Source organism: Talpa europaea (genome assembly GCF_964194135.1).
Source record: "Talpa europaea genome assembly, chromosome: 1".
Classification (NCBI taxonomy): Eukaryota; Metazoa; Chordata; class Mammalia; order Eulipotyphla; family Talpidae; genus Talpa; species Talpa europaea.
The window spans coordinates 140,953,649-140,976,841 of record NC_140073.1 but is presented as its reverse complement, the minus strand read 5'-3'; the positions used below and the strand labels follow the sequence as shown (position 1 = coordinate 140,976,841).

At 40.1% G+C, this 23,193-nt stretch overlaps 1 protein-coding gene across 1 annotated transcript in view; it reads right to left on the bottom strand.

Annotated features, from left to right (window-relative positions):
* Positions 1-1,968: 1,968 nt before the first annotated feature.
* The window catches only part of VWC2L (von Willebrand factor C domain containing 2 like), a gene marked incomplete at its 3' end in the record, with an annotated part of 158,477 nt that continues 137,252 nt past the window's right edge, over positions 1,969-23,193 (bottom strand). Inside the window, exon 3 of the mRNA XM_084241574.1 lies at positions 1,969-2,117. Coding sequence (XP_084097700.1) covers positions 1,969-2,117 — 149 coding nt within the window. The remainder of the gene's footprint in view (positions 2,118-23,193) is intronic.

Genomic DNA, 23,193 nt, shown 5'->3' with positions numbered 1-23,193 from the left:
AAATGACAGCTCTTTGTTGATAAGAGATGCTTTCAGGGAGGAAAGGCTGGCAATCCGTATGAACGCCCACTTGAAGAGACTAGAGCATCTGTCCTGAGGGTCTTCCTTGGCGTAGAAGCATCACACCTTTTGGGAGAGACTCACCTCTCCCCTGGGGGCTGCTGATAGTGCATGATCCAGAGGGCTCAGAGGTTCACCAAAGCCAGTGGGTCAGCCAGAGCTTGCCTGGTATGTCACCCTGGCAGGCACCACTCTATGCTGATTATTCTAGACCATTGGTTCTCAGGTTTGAAATTTTGCTTCTTTGCCCCCACCTGCCCTACCATCCCCTTGGGTGACATTTGGCAATATCTGGAGACATTCAGTTATTACAACTAGGGTATTGCTATTGCCATGTAATGGATAGAAGCCAAGAATGCTGCTAAACATTCTAGAAATGTATGTGATAGCTCCCACCAACAATTATCTGGCCCCAAAATGTCAATAGCACTAAAGTTGAGAACCTTGTTCAAGAAGGTGGCACTCCACAGGAGCTATGGCCAAACCCATAGGGGTGGGAGCAGAAAAAAAAGAACATCGATAATGAAAACAACCTTAAAGTTTCCTCAAGGACCCTACCAGATCTGCGCCAGGGTTTTCAAGACAGGAGAGTGGAAAAAGCAACTAACGATGCCTTGTGGTTTCAGAATTTTTAAATTTGCACTTTAATCGAGGTGGCATCAGATACCCTGTGTAGTTTGTTTTTTTCCTGTTACTAGCAGCATTTCCAGGGCGACCTTGAGACTCTTCAAAGGTTCACTTGAATTTCTCAGTATCTAATATATACATTTTAAAAAATGTTCAACAAATGGAATTATATTGTGCAAGACTCACTCTACCCTAATCTTTAATTTTGATCTTTAAATCAGCACTTGAGGTGGAAAGAGTGTCCTGAATTTGTGTTTTAGACATAGGGCTGAGTGGTCATTACTGTAACATGGCAAATACAGTCCCAAACCATAAACACTGCCTGTGTGTGCCATTGGCGTTTGGCCAGATCTGAATTGAAAAGCCAGAAGTGTTCAGAAGGATTCAGATTCACAGTGGGGCTACTCAGCCTGGTTGTGGTATTCATAGTGCCAGGTGACAGAGTGGATTTAGAAAGTGTTCGGTTGCAAGCCAAACTCAGATTCAGCATCAAGGAAAGTCTGGTGATTACTGCTACAATTTTGAATACCAGTCTCCCTTTGGATTCTTTAGTCACTGTCTTGGTGTTCTTTACATACTTGTTTTTGATTGGCAGTTTCAAGGTTTTGCATATGAAGTGCGTGGTGTGTAATAATCAAGTTGTGAGCCCCCACGTACTGCACCAAGGGCCAACTCCCCACCCTGCCCAACAGTGGGTCCAAATGTGTGCCCTCCTCGTTTCTGAGCCTACAGGGCATGATTGGTTGGATGCCTTTGTGTCTTCCTGGTTAGAAAGAGTTCTTAGCCCTGACATTTCTTTACCAAAGTTTGTGGATACAACTTAAAACTTCACTGTGCAGTTAAATCTGCACCCTTAGACTTTAAGGATGGAAAAAAACCCAACACAAGAGAAAAATGCCATGTGTGATGTACTGAAGAGTAAAAGGGGGTAAATCAGATGGTGAGCTGAGAGGCCAGAGGTGTCACCAGAGGAGGAGCCTGCACAAGGCTCTTTGTTTTTTTTTTTTTTTTGTTCCAGAAATCCAGTCATTAAGTCACCCTCAAGCAAGGATAATTACAAAAGCCGTTTTGATAGCTATATACTGTATATACTTTATATAGCAAGAGAAAGAGAGAAATTTCCTCTTAGTAAAATAGTCACTTTTGTCAACCCTAAAAGGTTTTGCTGGTGACCCTGTTGTAGCTGGCAGGAGTTTGTTTATTGTGTTTTGTTTTAAACATGTGCAGTGTAGAAGCCATAGCATCCTCTCCTAAGAGCTCGTCATCGGTTGGAAACTTGTTCTACACAGTCTGCTTGCCTTGGCATTCGCGCTTGGAACACTGAGCAGGCTTCCACCAGTCCCCGTTGTGACAGTGACAGATGTTACATTCATCCACTTTCACTTCAATGCCAGCCGGAATTATTGTAGTTCCTGCAAAGCAGTTTGGACCTGGAACATACATATACATTGATTAGTTAATTAAATCGGATAGGTTCTCTGTCTCTACTACTGCCCCCCAGGAAACGCCAGCCCCCCAATTCATGAATGTGTAAGTATACTTGTCCCAGTTTGTCATCAAGGAATTGTCTACCATCTCATTTAAATGTAAATTGTCAACTCTGCTGTCACATTTCCCATGTATAGGCATACATTTAAAAAAATTGTCAGTGCTCAAAAAATCTTACTGTGCTATCTCAGTACATGCAGTTTCCTAAAGTAAAGTTCTGCAGATGAAGCTCTGTTTGCTTTATCTTTTGGGGTGTAAAGGCTGCTGAAGTGTCCTCTGGATTTTCAGTGGGGTCTAGCCTGGTCTGTAGCAGGGCACAGGGCCTGTGCGATGCCCGTTCCCTGTGGGGATGAGGCATGGAGCTCCCTTACATTCCATTTCCAGCACCTCCCCAGCCCCAGTTCCTGGAATCCCCCCTCCTTGGCTAGTTTCTTGATAACAATGAATAATTCATGACCAGATGATTTATTCATGTCCCAAACAAGCTTTGTTAGAGGTTCATTTGATTTGATTTTTATAAATGGAGTTCCTTTAATCTGCTGGCTATCTATTTTTTTTTTTTTAAAGAATGACCCAAATGGTTGGCTTTTGAAAGTCGGTAGGAATTTCTTTGTACTTTTTCAGATTCAGAAAAGCTTTATTGAGGGCCTCCCCTGGTGGTGCAGGTGGTTGAGCACAGCACTGTGAAGCTGTCCACAGCCTCTGCAGTGCGGGTTCGAGCCTGGCAGGCTGGGAGATACCCACATGGCACGGCAGACCACTCCTGTCTTGCCCGCTGCTCCCCTCAGCGGTGTATTTCAGTCAGTCTGCCTGTTCTGTTCCCCACTCTGTCTCTGGTGAATCCTCTCACCTTCGGCACATTTGCCCTGTACCCTGGTTCTTGCATGTATAAATAAATAAATCTTTAAAAAAAAATCACCTGCTCATTTTAGGTAAATATTTAAAAAATTCACTCAAGTTCTTTTTTACTTTGTTTTTTTTTTTTCCTCTTCCCCTTATTTCTTTTTTCATATTAACCTCCCAATGTAGAAATGCCATTTATAACCTCCCAATGCCATATAAGACCTCCCAATGTATAAATCAGTGTTGGTGATATTATCAAATTTCAATGGAATAAAAATTTCTTCTCAAGGTGCAATGATGATAGTGTGGTGATGCAAATTGGTATATATTTTTAAAGATCCTATTTGGATAAAGAGAGGAAGCACTAATTTGTGTGTACTAATGCTTTAATAATTCCACATTACTGGCCACTTGCCGTAACCACTACAAAGTAACATATCAACATTCATCAATATCAGTGCCTGCTTTCACTCTCTTACCACTTGATAAGAATTTATGAGACTGTCTTTGCCACCAAATAAACAGAATTAGGGATAAGCTATAGTTCATAATTGGAATTTCTCTGTTGCAAAAATGGTAGCTATCAAATTACATGCATATTTATCAAACAAAATAATGCTCTGACTTTAACCACCCATAGTTTTGGTGCGCTCAGACCTAGATTGTGCAGGCATGTACCAATGGCAAACATTGGTGTAGCTGTGCCTCCTTTTGTCTCTGATGGACAAACACCTGGAGCAAATGTGGGACCTGGAGCCCCCAGCCAGAGTGGGCGGGATGTAATGGCTCAACACTGACAGTTAAACAGCTAGCAAACTGCTTTTGCCTGGGAGAGTGCTACTTGTTATGATGCTGTGATTATCAATCCCTGGCCATTCTAATGGCTGATTATTTCAGGATCATTATGTCCATCCTATAAGTCTTAAGCTTGAAGTCATCCTTTGACAGGCTGAGCTGTCTTTGACTATATTTTCCTGGGAAAACTCCACATCAAATCATGAATTTCTCTGGACCCAGAACTTCACGGAGTCTTCAGAGAACTGAGCCAGGAGTTTTTTTCAGGATATAGCTGGCTCTCTCATGGCTAGCGTTGACAGTCCTCTGTCAGCCCAGCCTGTTGTAGGCCAGACGGGGTCAGAACAGAGCCAAACTAGCTTGGGAAAGTGAACTGTATGGCCACTACCACCTGTTTTCCTGGAGCTACCCCACAGAAACAGAAGTTTCTCTTTCTAACCAACTCTCTTCACCCCAGTTGTATACCTTCAATTTGTCCAGATAGGGTGAACAATTTCTTTCCAAGTAGTAGTTCCAAAACAAAGAATTCCCTGAAACAGGCAGAATATTAACCAGTAAGACACTTCCAGTTTTTTGCAGGGATTTAGAAATTTGTCAGAAGAATCGTGTGTGTGCGCGGGTGCAGGCATGGGCGCACACAAGCATGGCTGGCTCACCAGGGGCAGCTTCATCTCAATGACAGGATAAGAGAGGAGAGAAAGATGGGTTCTTGGTGAAATAGGTTCCTGACATCATCCATGTCTTGAAGAGAGATTTAACTAGGGCTTTGGTGTTCTGATCTGCCTCTTCCCGCCTGTGTCAGTACCACACTGAGATCAGTGTGCTTGATCAGCCTGTCTCCATCTTAAGAGTCATTTAGAATTTTCTGCACTCTCAGCTTGGGAAATAATAATTTGTATTGATTGACAGGATGTAAGGAGAGAGCCTAAGTTCTTTGCCAGGATTGACCTGTCAAAGACACGGCCTGTAAATAGTGGGGCAATCTCTCAACTGTCTGCTTGGTGGCCTGCAATATTTTACTGATTCAGAAACTCCTGTGTGATCACATTAATTGATTTTATTAGCACCGTACTGAGAACTTGAGGTATTTCTAAAGCAAGCCTCAAGGTTGCTGTTAATAGCCTTATCTGCTTAAAAGTAGTTTAGATAATTGTTAAGCAAAATGGTTGGTATTATTTTGAAGCTGTTTTGTTTGGGACCTTCTTTAATAGTGGCAACAGTAGATGCAAGTTTGCCTGAGCATGTAAGTCTTCCATGTATTTCTTATGCAGGAAATCTATCCTTCTCTATATTCTCTTTTACTGGAGGAGGGAGCAGCTTGGCTTTTGTCTTGGTTTATGTGAAAGTGTAAGTTGCCTAGAAGTGTGAATGATAGCAAAAGCAACATATTTTAATGTAGAAGACTTGGACAGATTCCAGAGGGGAGCGGTGAAAATGATTAAACTGAAGGCTGGCAAATAGGGCCTCTGAGAAAAGGTTAAAGGGATTGGAATTATTTAATCTAGAAAGAGAAGAGAGAGGAATAACTTGATAACTCTCAAGGAATGAAGGATTATTACGTGAAGAATGGTGACCAATTGTTCTTTTTTTCTGATGCCTAGAATAAGAAGAAATTGATATAAATTGATACCATAGAATTGCGCACACACACGGGTGCACACATGCACATGTGCGCACACACACATGAATTGCCCTGAAAATTGAGTGTGGCAGTTGCCTGTGGTGTGATGAGACGTCTCTCTTAGAACATAGCCTGTCGCATCTATCAGTTATGATTAAAATGACCAGCTTCTTAAAAACAGGAACTGAATAGCTGTCATTTTTATGGTCCAGGCCTAATACTGTATCTGGCAAATATTAAAAAGTCAGCATGTTTGTTTACCTGAATTAATAGTATGAACTAGCTAGTTACGTATTGGAAACAAAATTATGACCTGAACTTATAGATCAGATACTACGTATATATAGCAAACCTCATTCTAATAAGCATAGAATATTTGCATAGAATATTAATTAATGGAAGCATGTAGAAATAATTTCTTGAGTATTTAGGTCATGTTAGGAATTTGTCTCATTTACTCTTTCCAACAAACCATAAAAGGTGCACATACTTACCCCCTGGACACTGAGCCTCGGAGACAGAGAATAACTTGCCCAAGATCACATTAGCCAAGAAGTGGCATCAGTGGGATGTGAACTCGCATCTCTCTGAGCCATAGATCTAGTGCATTTTTAGGTTTCTTTGCCCAGATCCTGAACTCTGCTGATCAGATGTTAGAGGCCCTGTTGGTCTTAGAGTTGAGAATGCACTCTGAGTTAAGAAATTGATGGAAGAAGTAAGACTATTTTGCCTATAGATCTTCATCAGATTTACTGGCATTCTATTATATATTCACACAGTGTCCAGAAAAGTTTATCTAAAAACTAACAGAATTTCTAATGGAGTAGGCACTAGGGCATGAGGCGTTAGCTCTCCTTTGGGCATCAGTGAAATTTCTGCTGCTTCTGGAAATATACAACTAAGAAGCAGAATGAAAGTGGATGGTGGCTCAGGAGGCCTGATTCAGGTTGTTGTTCTGCGATTGATGATGTGACTATAGGCAAGTCCACTGTAAGCCAAAGCAAATGGGACCCATGTGATCAAGTCTCAGAAAGGATTCAAACTTTTGCTGGGAGTTGAAACTAAAAGAAAGAAGGCTGGGATTTCTCATACGTGAAAAAATATTTCCTTAAGACAAATACTTTTCCCAATTACACTGTACTTTAGTACTTATTTTGCACACCTATGAAGTAAAAACTGATATGCTGTACTTTCTTTTTCCACACTAAAAATCATTCAAAGGAAATCTTACAAATAAGACCAAGGTATGAGATATCGAAGCTCAGAACTTCTCTGAGGAGGTGGCCATGGGCAATCTGGAGCTCTGTCTTTTCCATGCTATTATCTCCCAACCTTCCACCTCAGCCTCACAGAGGCATTCCATGAGACATATGCATAGACTATTTACTGATTAGACAAAAAGTATTTGGATGATCTTCAGCTTCCGTAATCCAAGAAGCCAAGAAATATAGAAGGATTATGTCAAGTTTGTGACTGTAAGAACAGAGAATGACTCACCCACTGAAGTTTTCCTTCTGATAAATTCTGAAATTTCTTTCATAAAATGGTGTGTACAAGGAAGTCTTACAACTATTCATCATACGTCCTGCAGAGCCGAGCTTAGTTATGCTATTAAATACCAAACCAAAATAAGGGGGTTGTAATTGTATGGGGAATATAAACATAAAATTTAAATTAAAAAAAAAAACAACAAAATAAATACCAAACCAGATGCATTAGGGAGCTAATACATAAACTGAAATAAGTGCTGTGTAAGGAGAGGGGCACAGCTGTGGAAAGTTATAATGGAGAACTTGACCTAGTCTTTGGATCTGTGAAAGATTTGGGCCTGGGGTGGGTGGGTACTTGTTCTCAGGGAGGCAAATGTATGATGTATGGAGGAAGTTAACAAAGCCAATAGGGGTAGAGTGGTGATTGTAGTAAGTAGCCAGGAGTAAAAATAATGACAGTACAAAACACAACAAAACAAAAACAGACAATCATATATCAGAGACATTCTGCAGGGGAGGAAGAGGGAGAGGGATCAGAGGGAGGTAGGAGCACAGGGGACTGTGGTGATGGTGCATGGGTGCCTTGGAGAAGGAAATTCTATGGGGACTAAACCTGAGGGGGTGGGGGGAAGCAAATGTTTAAAAAAAGAAAAAAAAGAAAAAAAAGAAAAAAAAGAAAAAAAAGAAAAAAAAAAGTAGCCAGGAGAACAAGTTCTAGTGGTTCATATTCCTTTGTAAGAGTCAACTCTTAAATATTCAGGAATTTCATAACACTGTTGATACAGTTTTGGTTGCTTGCAGTTAACCATGGTGAAAGTATTTACCCCACTAAAATCAGCAAGTGCTACAAGTTAGGGTTTAAATCACCCCTCCCCCACCTGAGCACTCTTGTCAAACATTTATATGCCTAGGTTAGGGCTCATGTTAAATATTTTGCTCTTCATTTTATTTATTATTTTTATGCCCTTCATTTTAAAAGTAATGAGAAGCCATTAAACTATGTCAAGTAGGTCTGTGTGTGTATGTTTGATCATATTTCATAGTGAAATAAAGACTTTGTTTCCATAAAGTACGAATTGTTACTGTGTGATTGGTCCACAGAACAGCTGTTATTGGGGTTAGATGTGACTTATTTTGATGGACGCCTGAGGACCTTTGAGATTGCAGACAAAGACTGGAAACCTTACAGGCCCTGGCACTGTGTGATAATAAAAGCACATTTTTCTTCTTTGCTTTGAAGCATTAAAAGTGTCTGCTAACATATTTGGGGTATTATTAAATTAGTGTCAGCAATTAACATGTTGGTTTGATTTAATTGATCAGATTATCCATTATAGAAAGTAAGATCCTAATGGAGAAGGCCCCAGAAAATGTGCAATTTGATCTGGGGAAAGGAAAAGGAAAAAGGCTGGAAGGGAGGAAATTTCTAGGAAGACAGCTTAGTTGGAGTCCTTTAGGGTTTTTTGTTTGTTTTTAAAGATTTTATCTATTTTTGCATAGAACTGGGGTGTGGGCAAGAGATGTGGGGAATGAGAGGATTCACCAGAGACAGAGTAGGGAGTATAACAGGCGGATTGACTGAAACACACTGCTGAGGGGAGCAGCAGGCGAGACAGGAGAGGTCTGCCGCACCACGTGGGTTAGCTCCCTGGCTAGGGATTGAACTCAGGCCTTCACAGTGGGCTGTTGTGGTGGTAGCGCTGAGACTTAACGCCTAGGCCAGGACCAGGGATTTGTGTAATCTGTTGAAGACACTGGACTTGTTGGTAAAAAGAAGCATCCTATCAGTCCAAAAACAACCTGTTGTGGAAAATTTTAATTATTAATGGCATTAAGGAATTTGTATCCAGAGAATATCCAGAATAATCAAGAGACCAAGCTTGGAGGCAATGCTACAATTGGAAGCAAGGACCAAAATCAAGCCCCAGATCTGAAAACACACTTTGGGTGAAGATAGAATGGCTGCCCTGACATTATCATCAAACCAGGACCCTGTATACTGCTGTGTGAAACAGCAAAGCTATTTCTCTTACTGCTCTGCCAGAGTGGAGGCATTGAGTCTTCAAATTACTAGCTTACAATTCTAAGTGCACAGCCAGTAAACATGGGCACAGAGTCTGGTCAAGTGCCTGGACCCTCACTGCAAGGGAGGCTAGACTAGAAATGCCTGGCATCGTTGCTTCTCTAGGGAGAGATGGGGTCTCTTCATGCCTAGAGTTTTTCGCACCATAGGTAGGAGGCAATTATTCAATTCTGATAAGATGAATGTAGAGAAGGGTCAGTGAGGACAAACTTCACCTTCTTCAAATTATTTGCTGGGGCTGATGACCAATGTGCTTGTCTCAGTCAGGTAACAAAATAAATATTCAAACCAGACTAAGCATGAATGAGACGGAGTTTCTACCTTCAGGGGCCACTTCAAGACATCCCATATATGAAGAAAATAAGACAATGTAGTTGAGAGCCTAGACTCAGAGGGAAAATTCTTTAGTTTATAGAACATGTTCATAGCTGGTTTTTTTCCCCCCTTGTCTCATATCCATAATGGTATAAGGTGATGATCATGAAAACCATTGCATGAGTGAGGAAAGTAAACCTCAGAGAAAATAGGCGTTTTTATACAGGACAGAGGCTGAAACCATAGGGGTTGTTAAAATGTCAACCTCCTTATTCTGACCCCCATCAACATCTTTGAGGTCAGCTTATGGGCACTCTTACTTTCTGAACCATTAGTCAAAATCATACACTCTTCCGTCTCCAACTCCCCAATTTACTTTTTTTTTTTTAAAGATTTATTTATTTTTATACAAGAATTGGGGTACAGGTCAGGGATGCATGGGAGGGTGAGAGAATTCACCAGAGACAGAGTGGGGAGCAGAACAGGCAGACAGACCGAAATACACTGCTGAGGGGAGCAGCGGGCAAGACAGGAGAGGTCTGTCCCGCCATGTGGGCTTCTCCCTGGCCGGCCAGGAATTGAACTCCTGCTGCAGTGGCTGTGGATTGCTTCGTTGGTTGCATCTTAACCCCTGCGCCACCAGGGATGCCCTCCCCAATTTACTTTTAGGAGAAGTCCAGATACAGCTGACTACACCAAGTTCAGTGATTACTTTTTGAGTTATTTTTGAGAATTTTTATGCATGCTCTTATTTCTTCCTCACCAGAGTGTTTATAGTCTGTTTTATAGGTAAGACAATGAGCATAGAAATGTCTGAAATGACTTTGAGAAAGTCACACAGCTTGTGTGGGACTGAGCTGCCTGACAGCACCACCCTTCCAAGCTCCAGCCCAGAAGTCAATCTTTCTGAAATGGAGCTACTTTTAATTTCTCCAAGTTTTAAAAGCACCTGGGATCATGTAAGATTGTGTAGGAAAAGACTAGGAGATTTCAGTTCCTGTTTTGATTTTACTGGGTTTTTTTTTTTTTTTTTTGAGGTAATATTGTTTTACTGGACTGTATTCATTTCAGAGATAAGTTACCACACCATGCCCACTATCCAGGCACCCAAGATCCTCCACAACAGTCCACTGGGTCCTCTCCCTACTTTGCTACCCACATCTCACTGCCCTCCTATGGTAGTTCCTGTTTTTTAAGAGGCGTGTGTGTACACGGGTGAATAGGCAAATGGATGAATGCATAGAAGAGAGCTTGAGTACAAAATCTCTGTTGGGGAGAGAAGTGGGCGCCTCCTACAGCTTTATTCATCCCTTTTTCCATAACAACAAAGATGGAATCATTTTGAATTGCAGGAATAGCCAATAAGCAGAGGTGACCAAGAAGGCAGTCTGGTTCCAGCCATCACTTGGAAGGCGGTTAAGGCTTCTCAGCCTTCCTGTGGCCATTTCTCCGTAGGAGATGACCTGTCCTTGTTGCTCGTCCACCCAGATCCTCTTTAGAGTCAAGCCGCCTTCCTAGGCACTAGGAAAGCCAGGCTGGGCATGGCCACTTCCTGGATACTTCTGGATTATTAATTACTCTGGCATTCCCAAGAAGTCCTCTTTCTGACAACAACTTCATATTGCTTAATAGTTCCCCTTTTGAGTGTTGCAATTTCTGGTCTTGATTTGAAAATGTATTATTGACGCTTGATGTCTTTTAGAAATCAGTTGTAAATGATCTTCCTGCTGCATAAATGAGGCAGATTCCTATTGTGTAAGGCCATAAACATCCTATATTTAGTTGGCAGAGCATCAAAAGCATTGTTTAGGCAAATAGTAGCTTTGTAGGCCTCAGCCTCGGGTTGAATTGGATCAGATGATGTTCTTCCTCTTAACTGGTTTTAATTCTCTGCTTTATGAAGTCTGATAGATGTTATTGTGCCATGGAAAAGCAAATAGACTCTGATCAGGTGTACTCATTTTTCACTATTACAATCGTGGACAAAATGTTTCTACAAAACAGCAATTAGAGCTATTTGCAGTTCAAATTGGACTCAGTGACTAAAACCTCCCCAGTAACGGGTTCCATTGGACTGGTCAAGCCTGGACAGAGGACAGTGATGAGATTCCTTCTGAGAAGATTCCAGGTGGGAGGATGGAGTGCCTCTCCCGTCTGCTTCTAGTCACTCAATCTATTTTCCAATCTTTTTATTAAACCTATGAACAAAAAACTTCCCCTATTAAGGTAGCAAGATTCAGACAGGATTGTTTTCTCTGAGGCTGCCCTAAAGCTACCTGTTAATCATTTTATTTGAAAATTCAATATTGCTGAACTCCCACGCAAATTTCAGTGTGAGAGCTCCAGAGAGTTTTCTGGCTCTTAAGTATATAAGATTTATAGCCCGATGTTCCAATTAAGTAAAATGCAAGGGCTGGAGCAGAGAGAGGAAGGACATGGTCAAGTTACACAACAGAGATAAAGGTTGGCTGCTCTTTTTTCTCATTTCTGGCAAATCAGCAGGCTGTGAGAAACTGGGTTGTCCACCTTCTGCATCAGCTGCCTCATATGCCTGGTCTCACCTTCAGAAGCATGTTTGTGGTCATAGCACAGCTTGGTTTGCTGTTGTATATAACACTTCAAGTATTTTTTTAAAATAAATTTTATTTTTATATTCCCCATACAATTGCAGCCCCCTTATTTTGACCCTAATCCCTCCCCTCCCCACCCCCCATAGAGTGTCTCTGGTTCATAGTTTTTTGTTGATTTTGATTTTCACTTTCTTATAGTTATTCATTTTCCTGGTCCCTTATTTAAGTTTTTTAGATTCCTGCTATGAGTGAGACCATCCGGTATTTTTCTTTTTCTTTCTGGCTTATTTCGCAGAGCATGATCCCTTCCAGCGCCATCCATGTTGCTGCAAATTGCATGTGTTTATCTTTTTTTTTTTTTTGAATGCTGAGTAATATTCCATGGTGTATATGTACCATATCTTCTTGATCCAGTCATCTGTTTTTGGACATTTGGGTTGTTTCCAAAGCTTAGCTATTGTAAATAGTGCTGCTATAAACATAGGGGTGCAGGTGCTCTTTGGAATTGATGTTTCTGTGTCCTTTGAGTAAATACCTAGGAGTGGAATTGCTGGATCATATGGAAGCTCGATGTTTAGTAGGTCCAGAAATCTCCACACAGCTCTCCATAGTGGTTGGACCAGTTTGCACTCCCACCAACAGTGCAGAAGAGTTTCTTTTTCTCCACATCCTCGCCAGCATTTGTTGTTGCTAGTTTTTTTAAATATGTGCCATTCTCATTGGTGTAAGATGGTATCTCATGGTAGTTTTGATTTGCATTTCCCTGATTCAAGTGATGACTTCAACTATTTTTTTATTTTTATTTTTTCCTGACATCATCGTAGTGCCCATAGTTTTGCCACCGCTGTGTCACCTGTGGACATCACTATATTGCCTGGTGTTCTTCCCTCCCTGTTTTGACCCTTGCCCCTCCTCTTCCCCCTCCCTTGCTATGTGCCTCAGATCTATGCTCAGTTTGCTAGTTTTGCCTTTTTCTTGACCTTTTGTTTGATTTCTCTGTATTCCATACCTAAGTGAGACCATCTGGTATTTATCTTTTTCTTTCTGACTAATTTTGAGTAGCAAAATCCTTTCTAATTCCATTCACATTGCCACAAATGGCATGAGTTTGTCTTTTTGATCGCTGAATAATATTCCATTGTATAAATATGACAACTTTTTGATCCATTTGTCTATTTTGGGACATTTAGGGTATTTCCTTATCTCGGCTATTGTAAATAGTGCTGGAATAAACCATGATAGATTCCTAGGAGTAGAATCACTGGATTGTTTGGTGGATCCATTTTTAATATTCTAAGAACCTTCACATAGTTTTCCATAGTGGCTGGTTCAGTTTACATTCCTACCAGCAACACTTTATCGACTTTGTTTTCGTTTTAATTGATGAAATGATCTTAGCACCATTTTCCAAGCTGAAATAAGGCTTTTAATAGTTAGAGCTTTTAATAGTTTCAACTTATTTTCATGTTACTTCTCAAAAATCCTCAATGTAGGGGGAGCTGGTATTACTGTACCCCTTTTACAGAAGTTTCAAAAAGCAAGGAGGGGAGGTAATTCACTACTTACTAGATAAGTTGATTTACTTCTAGTTGAGGAGATTAAGACTCTAAGGTGAAACTGTCCATGTTTCAATCCTGCTCTTGCCATTTGGAGGTGTGACCTCAGTGTCTACAATCATCAAATGGGATTAATAATAAAACAATAAGAGCCCTTACTTTATAGAGGTTTTAAAAGAGTGAATGAATTAAAACATTCAAAGTAATTAGAACAGTGCCTGTCCCATCCTAATAATAAATAGTAGTTGTTGCTATTTATCATCTTAATTATTATTACCTGGAATACAATCTATGCTATTTTGGGTAGGCTATGGATGTCAGATCCTTTGATTTCTAGCCTAATTTTTCTTATTTTAATTTTGAAGCACCAGAAATGAATCTTACTCCTGTCAACTAATTTGTTTTTGCAGAGTGAGCATAAAACAATAAAATCATTTCTAGGTGAATTGCCCCAAACTTGTTAACTGTTTACCATGAAGATGACAGATGGAGAGATGACTTGAATAGAAAGCATTATTGGGAAGGGTTAGGAGGAGACACCTTGGTCTGAGCCATTCATTGACTGTGAAAGGACTCATTAGGAAAATGATTTGGGGTGGTTTACTTGGATCGCTAATGTTAACTGCTTTCATTTGGTGGAAAGGAAAGGCCCAAATATGGTGGGAGAAAGTCTAACAAAAAGATTGAAAGCTAAATGAGAGAGAGAATAAGCAAAGATAATAAATCTAAGTTGTCTATCTAGAGTATATTTGCAGCATTTTTATTAATGCTTAAAATACCTGGATCAAGTGTGAATGTCTCCCTATAAAAAATAGTGAATATATTTGCTGCACCTATCTATAGATTCTTCTGTAGCCATTAAAAAGAATGAAATTCAATTTCAGCTGACTTGCAGGGATTTTCATGAATTATTATTGACTAAGCAAAGAATTATGTGAAGTGAGTATCATATGATCCTATTTTAATAAAACAAATGTAGACAAACTTCTGTGTGTATATTTGTATAGGATTATATGAGGATAGAGGAAAAGTAAAGAAGCACAAATATGTTGTTAACATGAATTCTCTTGCAGAAGAATGGGGCTGTGATGGGAACAAGAGCAGGAGAGAAAAACAGTGCATCGGGACAGATTTGTATTTGGTTCTGCTTATAAAAATAAAGAGAAAATTCTTTTATTGACAGGCATTTAAAAATCAATGTGTGCTTTAAAAGATGTAATGTTTTTTTTCCCTTAAAAACATAAAAAGCATCTGACAGTCAGGTACATCTTAAGTCAAGGAAATGAAGGAAATTCATAGAAAGCTGGAGGTCAAACAGTAGCTTTAATACTTCGGTTTCCTTGACTCTAAAGTTTTAAAGATGTGCTGTCCTTTACTAGGCGTGTGTGGCTATGGAGCACCTGAAATGTGGCTAGTTCAAAATGAGATGTGCTGTAAGTGCACAAATACACATCAGATTGCAAAGCCCCTGTCTTTGAACACAAATAATATAATTTAAAGTCACTCATTATGGTTTTAATATCAACTACCTGTTAGATGAAAAGAGCTTGGCTACACTGAGTTAAATGAATATATTATTAAATTAATGTCATCTCCTTTTTTTTAGCATGCTTAATTTAGAAGAGTCTAGTTTAGAGAATTTATTAAAAATAAATTAAATTTAGAAAATTGAATAAATGCCACAACTTGTGTCACTCACATGATGTTTGTACATCGTTAGCCTAGCAGAATTAGGGAAGAATAAAGAGGTGTCGGGGTGGAGAGGAAACTCATTTTTATATAACTTGTTAGGAAAGAATGCTAGGTGTTGTGGAAAAGGGTAGTATCTTTAAGATGGGGGTTCTCAAAATGTGGGCCCTTTATGAACACCATCAGCATCCCTGAGAACATCTTTGAAATGAAAAGTTTCCCATCTTATTAGATACCTACTAAATCAAAACATTTGGGCATGGAATCCAGGAATCTGTGTTTTTACAAAAATTTCAGGGCATTCTACTGTAGGCTAAAATTTGAGAACTACTGATTTAGGATAAGACAGTTTAGATAAAATCCTTAACAATGGGAACCAGGAAGAGAGCGTAGTTAGTCTGAGCTTTGGAAGATGCTTCAAAATAGGCTGAGCTTATCCAAAAGGCAATGCACTCAGCGTGCTACAGGAACATAGGCTTTTAGCAAAGGGTCGTTCTTGAAGAGAAATTCTGAGCAAGTAAATGGTGGTTAAATGGTTCAATTACTTTCAAGTTGCAGCATCAGCCTCAGAGCTGTCATTATTGTGTTTCTTTGATAGGTGTGATTTTTACCTACAAGACAGCTTGGAGAATCAAAGAGTCATGTGTGAAACTTGGCATTTGGAACCATTTCGAAAGCTTTAATGACCTCACTTTCTAAAAAACAAGTTGGCTATCATTGGAAAGAAAATAGTATATATTTATCTTTGGGATAGAAACAGGTTAGAAAAGATTGTATTACTCAGTTTTATCTAACTTTCATGTAAAAAATAAAATTTCTTTAAGCAACAAACTTTCTACTTCTGACAAGTAATTTTGTTTCATCTTTGAAAATGGCCTATTTCATTGATGAAAAAAATCGCAAACCTATTTTCATTTCCTTAAAAAAATGCTCGAGTGAACACACCAGAATGGAAGTCATGTTCTCATTGGGGGAGAGGGCAGAAGACATGGGACGTGCTTGACAACATGCCACATTTCATAATAGAGATGTGATGGAAGACTTTTCATTTTTATGCTGTACATTCAGAGACAGAAAGTGACTTGTGACTGAAAAAAACTTATGAACAGGCGATTTCATTATTGTAACGTAGACTACAATGACCCAGCTAACATTTCTGTTTTTACAGTAATGTGTTACTTGACGTACCATCCCATGGGTAAATTAAGTAACAAAGTGACATTTTCTTTAATGTCCATCTAACTATGCCTCTACATAGCTAATACCTGTGGCACAGAAATGATGACAAGATTAGTAGAAATAAATAGCCTGAAAACTGTGCAGTGGGTCCAGTGAGAAATATTTCTTGTCTTGAAATATGTCACTATATGGTCATATTTCCTTTCTGGGTAGACGTGGCCAAAGTAGATATTGAATATAAATAACAATGGTATAAAACTTATGAAAAATGAGGAACATGTTCTAAGGAATTTTAATGTAGTCTAGAAATCAGAGAAGAGTGTCTTGAGGACCTGATGGGCTATAATGGGAGAGAGGGGTCCAAGGAGCCTTATGGGAACAGCTCCCTGGTACAATAAAAGCTTGGGGTACAAAGTTGCATTTGAGACAGTGCAGAGTAAGAGTCAGTGGAAGGAAAAAAAATCAAACATGAAAATAGAGACATAGGTAGGAGCTAGGACTGCAGTTGAAGGGTCATTTTAACCTCCATCTCCAAATATACATTTTTAGTAGATTTCAGTGGCTTCAGTGCAAGTGAGGAGTTGTGTTGTAGTAAGAAGCTGTAAGAGTTGTGTTGTATTAAGTAGATCAATTTAATCAACACTTGTATTAGACCAGGCAAAAATAATTGTGGGCCTCACTAGGATGGTGGCTGTTAAATGGATGTGGACAATATTTAGGAGGTAGAGTCAACATGATTTGGTGTTGAATTAAATGTATGGAATAAGGTAGAAGATTCCCCTCAAGGTTCTGATTTAAGTATGACATGAGACACTGATGAAAGAGCAGGATTACTATTAGCAATGTTATAAATTTTGACTTTTTTTTTTTTTAAAGATTTATTTTTCCATACAAGTACTGGGGTACAGGCCAGATGCACAGGAGGGTGAGAGGATTCACCAGAGCCAGAGCGGGGAACAGAACAGGCAGACTGATGAAATACACTGCTGAGGGGAGTAGTGGGCGCAACAGGAGAGGTCTGCCCCACCATGTGGGACCCTCGCTGGCTGACCAGGATTGAACTGGCACTGCAGAGGCTGTGGATAGCTTCACAGCGTGGCACTCAACCGCCTGTGCCACCAGGGGAGGCCCCAAATTTTGAAATTTATGCACAAATGTATCATCTAAGTGGAGATACATAGCAGAATAGATTTGAATGACCCGGCATAGAGTTGAGAATCCCTGGTAAATGAATGATAATTGAAGCCAGGGCAGTGGATACGTCCCCCTGTCACACTTGCTATCGTGCTAGAAGAAAGAGTGTGTAGGCCAAAGGACTTGCAACCATCTAAAGTGATGAAAACAATTGCAAAGAAGAAGAAAAAATAACACACGTTATCAGAGAGGCAAAGGAAAGACTTTGTAGAAGAAGCACTTAGTAGTAGCAGTGTCAAATGCATCTGAGATGGCAAATGTGATACAGGCTGGAAAAGCTTAGTGGTGACTCGTAAGAACAGTTTCTATGGGATGATCAAAGCAAAGGACAGGGCTTCCCTGGTGGTGCAAGGAGTTAAGACAGCACAATGAAGCTATCGAAGGCACTGCAGTGGGAGTTCGATCCCCAGCCAGGGAGATACCCACATGGCACAGCAGACCTCTCCTGTCTCACCTGCTGCTCCCCTCAGCAGTGTATTTCAGTCAGTCCACCTGTTCTGTTCCCTGCTCTGTTTCTGGTGAATTCTCTCATACCTCTGGCCTGTACTCTAGTTCTTGTATGCATAAATAAAAATAAATCTTTAAAAAAAAAAAAGATGGGGAGGAGAGGTCAGATATAAAAGATGAGGTGAGGGGAAAAGAATGAATAGAATAGGGTCCTGAGGATGTAAAAGGGCGGGGAGTTCTGCATTTAGGTGGGAGATGGGAGCCCCTTTAATTGTCATAGGCAAGAAGAAACAGAGTTTCTATCTGCTAATGTCTGTTCCTCTGGACAGTGGGCGGGCACTGATTTACTGAGAATGAAGGGGAAAACGAGAAAAGAAGGTTGAAGTGGTCATTAAGGAGAATGAAAAAAAAGGACCTGACAGGGGAAACCTAATGAAATGGTTGAACAGAGTGAAGGTCCAGACGAGGACTATAACTTTTAGTGGTTTCAGTTTGATTGTTTGCATGTGGTCTTCCCCATTGGAGCTCAGCAGTATAATGGAAGAGCGCCCCAGGCAGATGGCCACCATTTAACAGAAGTGTGACCTTGGGTAAGTCACTTACTCTCTCTGAGCCTCTAATACCTGAAATGTGAAGCCTCTAATTCCTGAAATGGGCTTTTACCCACTTGACAGAATTGTTGGAATCATTAAATGAATTAATATGTGTCAGTACTGAGAAAAGTTAGCATTATGTGTACACTGTGTTAGTTAATTTCTAGCATTGGAGTTTTGTCAGGTTAGGATGGGAGGAGCAAGGGAGTGGGAAATATTAACAAGTGAGAGGTTGGAGTTTAGACCATGCAGTTAAACTGGAGAGCATGGCAAGTGAAGTCTTTGATTCTGGCAATGATTCGATTATCCTGTATTTACTGGATGTCCTCCTACTACAGATTCCTAGCCCAAGATGACAGTGTGGATGCAAAAGAAATAACATTATCTGAGTTCTGTTATTCTAATTCCTAACTTCCCCTCATCCCATCCACAAGGAATTTCATTAAAAATAACCTTACATATGTTCTCTACTAGAGGAGTTTAGCTTGAAGCAGTTCCTGTGTGTGACACTTCATGTTTTGAATTCCTGTGAAATGGGAAAGTTTTCTAACAAGAGGAAAAATAAAACATAAGGAACAATATTAAGGGAATCCCCTCAAGTTAAGGCAATTTTGTTTAAAGGCTGTAAATTTGCCAACTGTTTATGTTCTTTTCCTTGAGGTCCACAATGCAATTTAAGCCACAAAAACAATCAGTTTGGCCCAAGCTTGAATTGCAGCAGAATAAATAGCTTTCAAAACTGAACTTTCAAAGGTGTTCTATGCATTGCTGATGTGTAGATACTCAGCGGGGCTATTTTGTCTCAGAGAATACATTTTTGTGTGGTCATTCAGGTCAGGCTTTGGGACCAGGGCTTTTTATCATATAAACGTAAATGGACTTTAGACACCAACATTTATTTCCAGGTAGGAAAATGATTGAGATTTTATATGGCAAGGATATTATTGAAGAACCCATTGAGCTCTCTCAAAATAGGAAATAGTTTCAAGTACTAACAAGCAAATAAATAAGCAAAGTACAATTATAGACTTAGGACCCTAACCTCCCTGGGCATCTAGAAAGCTTAGTTTTTTTTCTTGTCTGTGTAAATGGTTTTCCTTGAATTTAGATGGGACACTTAGAAGGGGGAGGGTGGAGGAAGGAAAGGTCAGTGTAGTTCATCTTAGGTACATATGATGACACTCTTATCTCCAAGATACCCCCAGATGAGTTGTCTTCCCAGGAATTGCTGTTGGAGAGACATCCATTATGACAAATAGTTTACTTGCAAACATTTATTGCAAGATTTCTATGTATCAGAATCTCTGCAAATCATTGGAGACAAGTGAAACAAATATGTTCTCAGTTCTCAATGGACTTTATACTCTAGCAGAAAGTAAGATAAGAAAATGTTAGAAATGGGATTTTATAGATTTCAGGAGGAGCCTAATCAAACAGGGGAAGAGGAAGGCTACTTGGAAATGAGAAGACTGAGTGGATCTTGTGAGGTAAACAGGGACTATTTTAGTGACGAATCGGAGTGGGTGGCGTTGGTAGGTTAGGAAAGAAAGTTAGTGCTGTGAGTACAGAAAAGGTAACGATCCACTGGAGATATATAAGGATTGTACTTAGGGGCCCTAGGAAGATTTTAAGGAACAAAAATTGGAAGAGAGGAAAGGAGACTAGCCAGATTCTGGAAAAACTTGCAAGCTTTATCAAATAGAATGAAATTTACTGTTAAATCATCCGCAGACAGGGCAAGATTTTTAGATGGCAGGTCTATGCAAGATTTTCAGATAAGCAGGTCTATGCTTTCACCAGATCACTCCTGCTACTGTGTGGGGTGGGACTGGAAGGTGTCCAGTAACTGCTCTAGGAAAGCAGGAGCAGTAACTGCTCTAGGAAAGAGATGGAAAAGGCCTGTATTGAACCTGGTGGCAGTTGGAATAGAGAAATAGAGCTAAGATGGGGTGACAGTAAAGGGTGTACGACTGACAGAATGAGGAGTAAGTGGTATGGCAGAGGAAGGAAATAAAATGTTTATATTTCTTGCTTTCATATGGAATAGTAGGTGGTTTCTTTCACTGAGAAAAGTAATATAAAATAGACAAGTTTAGGAGCTAGATCTACAATTCAGTTCTAGACATACTCAGTTTTAAATGTCTTTGCTTCTAACAAGGAAAAACCTTAGAGTTAGTAGTTGGATATAAGTGTTGACATCTCAAGGGAGATACTTGAGTTGGATGCATCTGTTTAGAAGTCTTCAGGATACACATGGTGATTTAATCCATGAAAGTACAGTTTTAGGAAGAGCGAGGATAAATGGAAGATTACCATTATGATAGCACCCCATGGGGCAAACATTTAAGTCATAAGTAGAGGAATGAAACCCTGAGAAAGGGCTGTGAAGAGATGGTTCTAGACACCAAAGCAACAAATGTAATAGAAATCAATGTGAAGAAGGTTTCAGTAAGGAGTCAAGTGCTGCTGGCATGTTGGATGACGTAAGAGTTGAATGTATCCATTGGATTAGAATCTAGCTGCTCCTAGACACTTAGGCACAAGCAATTACCATGCCATTTATGGGCAAGAAGCTGGATTACAATGGTTTTAAATTAATATGCAGAGAAAAATTGTTAAACTACACATTAAAGAGAAGTTGTGATGTGGGGCTAATAATGAGAAGAACTTACTGAGCTGGAATCTATTTAGTCAACTTCTGAGGTTTTTTTTTTTTTAAAAGATTTTTCATTTATGCATACAAGAACTGGGGTACAGGCCAGAGGTGTGGGGGTGAGAGGATTCACCAGAGGCAGAGTGGGGAACAGAACAGGCAGATCGACTGAAGTACACTGCTGAGGGGAGCAGCGGGTGAGTCAGGAGAGGTCTGCTGTGCCATGTGGGTTGCTCCCTGGCTGCCTGGGGATCAAGCTCATGCTGAAGAGGCTGCAGACAGCTTCACAGGCTGCATCTTAACCCCTTGCACCACCAGGGAGATGTGCCTGTCTAGATACTGAGAAGAAAGAGATTCCCGGTGAAGGGGAGATTGCAAATTTAGAGAAGAGGAACACCTTCCTCTGTGTGTTAGTCCAGAGATTGAGTTCCAGGACTTTGGAATCAAAGTAAAGTACCAGGATCTCGGGAAGCATCTGTGGCATCAGCAGGGAGCTTGACAGAAAGGAGCAATGCCAGGTCCTACTCCAGACTTATTAAACCAGATTCTGTCTTTTAACATGACAAAAAATTCTCCTGAGGTGGGAAGATCAGATAAGGAGGATAAGGACAGGTGAGTGTCTTGGTGTTGATAAGGAAGGGAGTCGAAGTGATACCTCATTTTGTTGTGAAGGAATGAAGTAGAAAGAGAGGCAGTAAGTTCATGTGGTAAATGAGTCTGCCCTTGAGGTTTGAAGGGGTAGCACTAAAAGCTTGACTGAAAGAGAAACCCTGGAATATATTGTGGCAACTGATTGTGTAGATGTCGCCAGCAGCCTAGGGTGGTATTGGAGGATGCTGACATTTAGATTGGTAGAGGTTTGGGAAGGTTTGGGGTTTTGCTAGCAAGTGGGCATCAGCAAGAAAGATAGTGAATTAATGAACCACAGGGTCTAGGTTAGAAAGAGAAGTCAGTAAAAATCAGTGGGAGCTGATAGATTGGAAGAAAACGAACACCCATCACAGTCATTAATAGAAATGAGAAATACTACACTGCCAGTAACAATAGCCACATGTTCCAAAAGACCTGTTCCCTCTCACTGCCAATCTTTTTGGCTGTATGTTTTACAAATAACCCTTGTAAAACATACACTTTCCCTTCCAGTGGTCACCTATTCAAGTAGAATCTCAGGCTGCTCCAGCACTGACACTCTGCAGTAAGATAGCTTCCACGTTACCAAATCCACTGCAGCTCTACACTTCTTTAAATGGGAATATGGCATCAGAATGATATTCTTTCCTAACTTGAATGCCCTTTATTTTTTTAATAACCATTTTCAAAATTTATACCTGACATATATTATGAGTGCTACACTGGTTCTGCTCCCCCAAATGTTATTTCTCTAACTTTTAAACCTAAGAGCACTTTGTTCCTCCTTTATGATGCTATTTAACTCTTTCTATGTGTATAGAATATACATTAATAAAACTTTATATGAACACACATGTATCAATCCTGCACACACACACACACACACACAATCCAAGAAACAGTAACATTTGAATAATATAGGAGTTGTACTAATTTTGTTGCAGTGCCTGACAAAGAGAAGGTTTTGGGGTTGAATCACAGGGTTTAGGAATGGAGTAGGCTATGCTGAAGATGGATGGTTGGATTTTACCCTCCAAAATGGGGACTCAGTGAAAGTTTAAGGTAGGGAAGTGATGTATTAATGATATTAGCATCTCTGCACGCTCATTCTGTCTACAGTGTACGGGACTGAACAGAGGTGCTCATGGTGAGAGGCAAGAATGTGCAAAACCCCCATGATTATCCAGATGAGGAACAGAGTCTGCAAAGGCAGATTCTGGACAGGAAAATTCTCATTTAATAAATTTAGTAAGGTTGTATGTAGGAGATGAGGCTAGGAAAGAAGTATGTAGTTCGTCCTGGTTTCTGGATTGGGTGACACAGGTAATGGCATTCACTGATATGGATAGAAAAAGAAGCA